General features: G+C 39.1%; 1 protein-coding gene and 1 long non-coding RNA gene across 10 annotated transcripts in view; one reads left to right on the forward strand and one right to left on the reverse strand.

Annotated features, from left to right (window-relative positions):
- Positions 1-9,252, forward strand: part of dgki (diacylglycerol kinase, iota) — an 86,282-nt gene that overhangs the window by 65,795 nt on the left and 11,235 nt on the right. For 8 of the 9 annotated variants that reach the window (XM_032505613.1, XM_032505619.1, XM_032505616.1 and 5 more), the window contains 5 exons: positions 2,818-2,855; positions 3,294-3,414; positions 3,671-3,707; positions 4,725-4,824; positions 5,773-7,214. In XM_032505613.1, coding sequence (XP_032361504.1) covers positions 2,818-2,855; positions 3,294-3,414; positions 3,671-3,707; positions 4,725-4,824; positions 5,773-5,886 — 410 coding nt within the window. In that variant the 3' untranslated portion in view covers positions 5,887-7,214. Of the gene's footprint in view, positions 1-2,817; positions 2,856-3,293; positions 3,415-3,670; positions 3,708-4,724; positions 4,825-5,772; positions 7,215-9,252 lie in introns of those variants that run through there. The other variant, XM_032505614.1, reaches the window with a different exon arrangement.
- Positions 8,672-9,252, reverse strand: part of LOC116673378 (uncharacterized) — a 21,038-nt gene continuing 20,457 nt past the window's right edge. The window contains exon 3 of the long non-coding RNA XR_004327823.1: positions 8,672-8,853. This is a non-coding gene — a long non-coding RNA (uncharacterized LOC116673378). The remainder of the gene's footprint in view (positions 8,854-9,252) is intronic.

Genomic DNA, 9,252 nt, shown 5'->3' on the forward strand with positions numbered 1-9,252 from the left:
CACACACACACACACACACACACATCCCTTTTGTATCTTCGGTTAGAGTGTCAAAGCTCTTTCAGAATGCTGACATTTCACTATTTCCTCGTTGATAAGTTTCACTTTTAAACAGAAAGATGCTGGATAGCTTTATTTTTTAGCTTCATATCAACCATTTCTGCGTATGTTTATCTGTCAAAGGCAACTGTTTCAGCTTGAAGAAGAAGTGTGTTTCTCAAATCTTAACATCCCTTGAGGGCTTTGCAGATGTTTTAAAAAAACAAAAAACAAAAAAAAACCGGTGATAATCTCTTTAATCACCATGTTCAGGCTTATGATGATTATAACAATAAAGATCTCTCGAGACCTGTTCTGGGAAAGTTGGAGGATATTTCCTGTGGCCTGGTTGCCTGGTCTCGTGTCAGTAAGGAGTCATCATAATTCCTGTGAGTCACCACAGTTTAATAAACCTGCTATTCCTCATCCTCACATGACCCAACATGTTTATGTTTGTCTACAATGTGGTTTGACTCCACTTTAAACCGCCACACTGAAAATATACAGCTCAGTCCACACTCACAAATTGATCTGATGACTCTTGACAATATCCTTTTATGTTTTCTTGGTCTGCTTTTGCATAAATAATGTCATACCTTTCATATTCAGTCAGAAAAATGTATTTGTCATGTTTGTTTCATTAATTTTGTTGGTTAAATTTGTCTACTGTTCGGTTCCAGAAAGCAGTAAAAAGGTTACAGATACATAAATTATGCATAATAATACAAAAGTGACTCAGCATCTTTGGATATTTTGGAAACCACAGAGTCACTGGTGCTGTGGCTTTGCACATAATTACACTATCAAACATTTAGTTTTTTGTTTGTTCCTCTAGCTTCCTAACTCTAGCTAATATAATCTTGGTCCATAAATGTTTCTAACACACATACACTACAGGTCCACTTAAGGCAAAGCTGAGACAGGTTTTTGAGGAGTTACTTTGGGGTCATTTTTGACATTGAGGGCAAGATGTACGTACATTTGCAAATGTAGCGTTATCAGCGCCATGGCCAAACTGTAGAAAGCGCACACTGTGATAGATCAGTATACGCCGTATTTACCAAAACTTCAGATCATCGGGTAATTAGCGCCTTTCTCCACCCATTATATCATAAATTGCGCACCTTTAAAAGCGCAATTAAATGGCCGACGTCGAAGAAATCCTGCTTGATGCGTGTTATTTTGTCATTAGTGGTGGGGGAATGTATGTGTGCTGTAGCAAAGCGTTAAGTACTTGTGCTATGATACAGGAGAGTGTAGACTGCGATATTCCCACTCCTGATGCTATGTTTGAAGTGATTCTGATGCCAATATTGTATGTTTTTATGTAATGTAGCGATGTTGTAGTAATGTCACAGGAGGGTTTTCTACATACCACAGAATATTAGGTGCACTTTACGCTTCCCCTCCCATCTCTTTATGGGAAACTCCCATTATTCCCTTCACCCTCCTATGAATTCATACGCATGACACCGAAAAGCGCACTTTTCCATTTTCAGTTGCCGCGACAGGCAGTTTGCACTTTTACCTCAGTGCGGCCTGTTTGTAAAAACCTCACCATGCTTTTACGCGCACGTTGCGAAACAAATATGCCTGAAGTGGGCGCAAAAGCGTTGGTACATCTGACCCTAAGTATTTTAAGCTGTGCTATTGAGAGGCCTTTGATGGCTCCAGACAATTAAAACATTCTGCAACAAGGAAATTAGCTTGACCTTCCCCTGACAGTGTAGAAAAGACCCCAAAGTTATGTTAGTGTTGCTATTATTTAGCACAGTTGAGCATATTGTGCTTTATGTTTAACGTTCCTTCCCATTTATTCAGTAACACGGTAGCCAAAGCACGTGCTGGTTTGTATATTATAGCTGACGTCACACAGTTATTAAGCAGTATGATAGAGTGAGTCAGTCAGTTGGATTGTAGTTGTGAGCAGCACCTTTCTTCAGAGTGAGCGTAAATGAGAAGAAAACCACACTCAGAATTACCCTCACACAGGCACCCAGATAGCTCGGTTGGTAGAGCGGGTGCCCATGTTTAGAGGTTTACTCCTCGACGCAGCCGGCCCGGGTTCGAATCCGGCCTGCGGCCCTTTGCTGCATGTCACTCCCCCTCTCTCTCCCCTTTCACAAAACTTCACCTGTCCTGTCCATTAAAGGCGTAAAAATGCCCAAAAAATAATCTTTTAAAAAAGAATTACCCTCACACTCAAACTCACTCACACAGGAAGAGAAAGAAATAAACAGAATAAGAACTATGTCTCAGCTCTTCATTTCATACTCTGGAATAATTGGCCTTTAGTGGTTTCCTGGCCGACACACCTGAGTGAACCTGGTGATAAACCCAGAACCAGCACGTAGACTGAGCGTCTACCCGTTACCTTCACTTCAGACAGGCAGACGGTGGATTTGTAGGAAAGTGAAACTGAAAGTTCAAAGAGTTCCTCTTTCTTTTTTTTTCTTCTTTTTTGTTTCCTCCTTTTGTTGTGTTTGTTTTTAATCAGTGCATCGCTTTAAATATGTGTATTATATGGCACACACGCAAACGCAGTTAACATCTGAAGTAAAGATTTGGTTGAATAAAAAAAATCCCTGAACTTTGTTCATAGTTGGTCATCATTGTTGCAACACGGAGGCAGATATATTTAGAAAATGAGGAAGTCCTTTACTGACAAACTGATGTATCCATGGAAACTTAGAATAGTCCGCAGTAATCAGTCAACCACAGACTCGTTGTTGTTCTGCAGTGTCGATCTCACAGGGTGATTTCTTTGTGTGTTTACAGCCCTGCTGAAAGCCGCCAGTACAGGAGATCTTTCTATGGTAAAGTACAATCACACACAGACTGTCTAGGAATGTGCTATTCAAACCAGTTTTACCTGTATGTGTCTGCTGCATCCTCTGCACATCCCAACACTGGTTTAATCAATTCATAATTCAGCATAAAACCACTTCTATTAATGTTGTTATAAATGAAGTTTTTCCCCAAGCAACTCTTAAGAGCCAGTGCGTTCTGTGTTGCTGAAGAGAAAGCTGAATATAGTTTTAAGTTACATGGTGTATTAAATGTCTATAAACCCTGCTACATATAAAAATAAAAATAAATACATAATCACAAAATGTTGTAAACAACACAAAGACATGTTTTACAACATGTTTCCATTAACACACCCCAAAGCTACAAATGAGGACTCAGCATTTTCTTTACTTTTTAAAACCCCTAATTTGCATGTTTTTTTCTGTTTGTGTCGATGTCTCCAGCTGTCGGAGTGTGTGCGTCGAGGCGTCAGCTTGTTGGTTAGAGACTCTGCGGGTTGTTCAGCGTTACATATAGCTGCCCAGGAGGGACACACAGATCTGGTCAGCTTCATACTGCAACAGGGTGAGACTGTGCATGACGTGCATATGGGTAAATGGGTGTGAAATTATCTTAAAGGTGCTTTATGTAGCATTTTCCTACCCATTGGTAGACAACCTCTGATCTACCTCCTGGGCCACAGTGCCCCTTTTAAGTTGTCTTAAGTTTAACATTGTTATAGGAGTCCATACTTAATTGGTGAGTAAATGTGTATTTTCTTAAACAATTCATTGTGTCTTCTACCAAGCTGCTCATGTTTCTCTTGTTTCCACCTCTTAAGGCTCTAAGGTGCTTCTGGATTTGACTGACAGAGAGAAGTATGTTGACTTCTTTTAAATCAGTTTTTACTGATTACTTTTTGGCTTTTACTTTAGAAATAGGCTATGTTTTTTCTTTCAATGCAAAAAGGAAACTTGTAGCTGCAACATTTACACCCATTCTGGATTATGGTGACCTCATTTAATTGAATGCCCCAACCCAAGTATTGAAACTACTGGACTCTGTTTATCATGCCGCATGAGGTTTTACACAAACTGTAAGCCTCGCACACACCATGTGAACTTTACACAGTGTGGGCTGGCCAGCATTGGAGAATCGTAGACTCAATCATTGGTATATGTTCATTTATAAGGGTATTCTGCAACTGCTCCCTCATACTGTGTGAATATATTCAACCAAAAGCGGGTAGACTGTTCTTTACGCTCACAGAACTTACTGCTACTGTCTGTACCGAGGTGCCGCACAGAAGTTGGTAAGGTGGCATTTCACTATTATGCCCCCACAACATGGAACAATTTACAAAAGTTCTGGAAATTAAAGGAAGTGGTTGCAAATGGCCCGTTTAAACTCTTGCTCAAAGGTTTGGAAATGAAATCTATGGTCTGTAAATGTTTTAAATAGTTTTATGAAATTGTTATGAAATTGGCTGTAATGTACGGAATTGTTGTTGTGATCTGTGCCGCTGTCTTGGCCAGGACTCCCTTGAAAAAGAGATTAGTAATCTCAATGGGATTTTCCTGGTTAAATAAAGGTTAAATAAAAAAAATAAAACTGAATGTGGTCTATATATCCTCCGTCACCTGGCAATGTGAGACTTTACTAAATGATTCTCTGTGTAGTTATATATATTATCAGAATATTGTGAGAAAATCTCCTTTATCTGCTGTTAATTTTTTGAATCCAATTTGCTTGTTTTACATTAGTGTGATCCGTGTGCCAGTAATCTTTACCTTCAGATTGCAACCACACTTTTCAAGCAAGGAGATATTGTGACAGTTTGCACATTCTCTCAGCTTATCTGATTTCTCTGTGTGTGTGCGTGTGTGTGTGTGTAGAGGGGAAACTGCCTTGCACAAAGCAGCCTCAGAGAAGCAGCATGCTGTGTGTCGATTGTTGGTGGATGCCGGGGCGTCACTCGAAAAGACAAACTTCCAGGTAAATACACACTCACACATTACACTACAACCATGGACACACACTGTAGAGAAACACACACTGTAGACACACACACATTTCCCGTAAATAGAGTTGAGTCATATCAAGAGGACCAGCATGACTGTCAGAGCATGACTCTCTGTCTCCAGTGCAGGGGATGTTCTCACTTGATCTGTAGGCAGGACCTTTTCAGCTTTCTGCTTCTTTTTTTAGCTTTTAGTCTTTGATTGTTTATTTCTTTTGGGTTTATCAGCTGTCAAAATCCCTCATTTCACTCTGCTAATAAACTGGAAGAAATAGGAACGCAGTAACCACAGTGTGAACAAAATAAATATACCGAAACAATCATCATCTTTTGAGGGATTTTTGTCTTTGTTTTATAGTAGCTATTGGAAAGTGGCGGGAAAAGCAGAGGTCATTTCTGTCTCTCAGTTTTCTGTTCTCTTTTTGGCGTTTTATTGTCACATTGGCAAACGACCAGTCAACCTTTGACCAAGAACTTTGTCGTACAGGCAGCTATGTTCAGTCTACGCCTCCCTGAATTGGAAACTACCTTCATTTTTTCCAAGTCAACACCACCTGTAGCTGCTACCTTTCATACATTACATTGGGCACACAATGGTTTCTGCTTCCATTAACTTACATATCTTATACACTGACTGTATAATCTAATACACAATAATACAACAACAACAACAACAAGTGTCCTTGTCTTTGGGAGGGTTGTAATAATATTCAGTCATTTTTTTAGGATATAGTGTGTGGTTATGTAGTGGAAATCACATTGAAATGTGTTACATAACATAAAACAAAACAAGCAATTTAAATATGACAGCTTGATACTTGGGAAATTGTGTTGTTAAAAAAAATGGATTCATTTGGAAAATAATTTTTATTTCCAGTCCTACACTCCTTTTTTATTTTAGTGAGCGTGTTTGTGTCCACCAGGGGAAGACACCAGCGGACCAGGTGGAGGGAGACTCGGAGCTCGCCACCTTCCTGAACGCCCAGCAACACACATCTTCTCTTGCCGCCCACGAAGACTTGGAGACGGCTGTCTGAGGCGCACACACACTCTCACACGCACTCACTCTCTGGAGTCTCTCTGGACTCTGCACACGCTCGGTAGTGGAGACGACCCTGGGAGAGAGAAGTGTCGAGTCCGGCTGGTCTCTGCAGACGGAGAGATCCGTGAGACAGACCAGAGGAGTGAACTGCTTCCGCTCACAGCAGCACTGCGGTGGAGATTTTACTGGTCAACTATTTATTTGTATTTATTTATTCATATTCTATTTATTGGTTGTGCTGATTGATTGATTGGTTGACTGAGTGATTGATCGTAGGACTATTTACGGTTCAGGATGCGAGTGCACAAGCCGTCGTGAGTTCACGTGTCGTTTCGGGGAGCTGAACTCATGAAAAAATGTTTATTTTGGTCACAATTCATATTTTAGGAAGGGGTTCACTCAGTAAGACTGGAAAAACAGGTGTTGTTCAAACATTTAAAAGCAGTTAAAAATGATTTCTGTTGAGAATAATCAAAATATATTAAGTTTTCTAAATGTTTACCCCGGGAAACCTGTGTGCCAAAGACATTACACAGACGTAGTGTCGTATGTTTTGTTCCCACAGTCTATTACAGTGGTTTGTTTTCACGTGAATCTCTGCTTTCATACCAAATTATATAATATAATGTTAATGTTTCCATCATGCCGCTTCATTCAGCGTCCACATTACGGGGTCCACGGGGGGCTTTGATAACCTTATAAATCAAAAAAAATCTTATTTTAACTGTCTCACATTACTATGGAAGAAAGGAAAAAAAGGAATGTATTTTTATAGCACCTTCTAAAACCAGAGCTGGAAATTGCAAAGTGGAAAGTGGTCAAACGTTTTCAGATAGTAAACAAATAAGATGAATGTGTAATGAATTATAAAGAGTCCAGGCTGCACAGAAAGGGCTGTTAAAGGCCTTTTTAAAAATGTGGCACTGACCCAGCTGACCTGATACTGCGGAGGTTGTTTCTCCACTAATGGCCAACCGGAGGGGTCCAAACAATACATTTCAAAGGTCACTAAATGATTAAGAGTATAAGAAAGAAAATGTATACTTCTATCACACAAAATAAGGATTATTTTAGTTTTTTTCCCTCTAGAATACTTGATACTTTGACTTTTTCAGGTTCAAGACTTTTCTAATTAAACAATCTCAGAAGGAAAAAAGAGCTCTTTGCTCCAACTGTTCCCAGTTTCTATTGATTTGTTGTAAGGTGTCAGAAACTGAAAGAAGGCTGGGAATCGCTGAGTCATTCCACAGCGCTGGAGCTTAAACAACCATTCCCCCATTTGCCTTTAACCTTGAACACAGAACGTCTTGCTGGATATGGTTTCAGAAAAGAAATCTGAAATGTACAACTAAGCCAGTATCAGCCCAGTTTAGAGAGAAAAACAAACACATTTGTTCAACTGTAACTATAATGCAGCCAGATGATTATGGAGGACAGATTAGACTCCGTTTAAAAAAAAAAGAAAAGGAAAAAGGGCGTTTTAAAGCATAATCACTAACCTGTGTATGTTCAAGTGTCTGACTTTCCAGCTGCCGTCATCCAAAATAATATTTGTAACTTTTCAGTGTGTATCTGGTACTCCTGACCCGACAAGGCTTTTCACATGCTCTGTGTGTGTGTGTGTGTGTGTGTGTGTGTGTGTGTGTGTGTGTGTGTGTGTTGTGTGTGTGTGTGTGTGTCAATATTTTTTCACTCCATATCAAACCTGAAAAGAGAAGTCAGTACAGCTGCAACAGAAATAGTCTTCATACTGCTCTCTGTGCAGCATGTACATATACTGTGTTATAATAGTGTGTGTGTGAGTCTTTTCATGCGTATATCAAGTGTGTGTGTGTGTGTGTGCGTGTGTGTGTTTGCAGCATTTATCCAAGAAAAGAAAAATCTGAGCCATATTCAATGCAATATGAATAGATAACGTCTCTTTGCATTTCTATATTCATTGTTTACATTACATTAATGTTTTTAACATCGTCGACCATTTAGCACCGAGGAGTATTGAATGTGCAGTTTTACTTCAGTGCTGGTTGGGTATATGATTGTCTTGTTGTTTTATTTTTATTTTGTGTGCATGTATGTCAATGGATTGAACTTTTAAAACAACCCTGTGAGGTCTCTCTTGATATAACCTGTTGACATGTAAAATAGGAACCGTGTGTTTCAGTGTCCCCAGTGTACTGTCCCCAGTATGTCTGGGGACACTGAAACATTTTAAAGACTCACATGTAGTCATTGTAGAAGTCTGAAGCCTTTTAAACTGCAGTGAACGCTAACTTTATGAACAACACGCTGGAAATTTAGTTGGAAATCACGCTTTTAGCTACTAATACTCCGTATTACTCAGACTTTTTTTACGAGTCATGTATTACATTTTGTGTTTCCATTTGTCATTTTAACGGTTAAAGTTTTATTTTAAAATGGAGATGTTAAACAGGGAGGTCCTCATACTAGATGTCTTCCAAAGCTTCCAGCGACAATTGGTGGTATCTAGTAAAAGTAAGGGATAGTTCCCATCTTTAGAAATGGGGTTGTATGAGGTACTTATCCTTATCAAACCTTTTTTTTTAAAAGTTAGTAATCAAAAATAAACTTCAAAAATGTCTCTCTTTCTTTAATTTACAATTTTTTCTTGTAATCAGTTAGCTTCTCTTGCTTATTTGCAGTCATACGCTCTAAAATAGAAATCTGGCAAACACATTCTTTTCAGATCAAAAATAAATGTTTAATAGATACTTTTCGGCCAATCAGAAGCCAGTTTTTTCCCTATGGCTGTGGGATGTGGTTTAGCTTTACGATGAGTATCTAAACTTCTTTTCCCATTTTAATCCAAATTCACACGACGATCTTCCCTCACGGCTTTGTCTTTACCGATATACGAGATGTTCTGCTGCACTTCTAAGTAATTTCTCGACTAAATCCACATTTCAAGCCTCTCAGATTGAATTTTCTTGTCAAAGTATTTTTTCTTTGATGCAGGACTTCTACGATGACTACCTTTGTCTCCGTCCAACACTGAGACGCTGAGACCGTCCTCTGAGTGTCTGGAGACAAAGTGTGTGTGAACGAAATCTGAACTGAATCTGAATCTGTGACTATGGACGCTCGGCCCGCTCTGAATGACATGCACACACGCTTCTTATCACTCTTTCTACTGAGTGGAAACCTTGTATTAAACTGTGTCTCTCATCAGCGTTGGTGTAAGCATGGCGTTTTCTTACCTCCTTCCTTGGAATTATGTTCTGGTTATGGCATAAAAGACTGCATTATTGTTGTTTAAACTATTAAATTATTATAGTTTTAAATTATTTCTACCTGAGTTTCCTCTTAGGTTTGACATGTGTTTTTTTTTTTTTTGCTTTTGTAT

This window comes from Etheostoma spectabile, chromosome 23, assembly GCF_008692095.1.
Source record: "Etheostoma spectabile isolate EspeVRDwgs_2016 chromosome 23, UIUC_Espe_1.0, whole genome shotgun sequence".
In the NCBI taxonomy this organism is placed as follows: domain Eukaryota; kingdom Metazoa; phylum Chordata; class Actinopteri; order Perciformes; family Percidae; genus Etheostoma; species Etheostoma spectabile.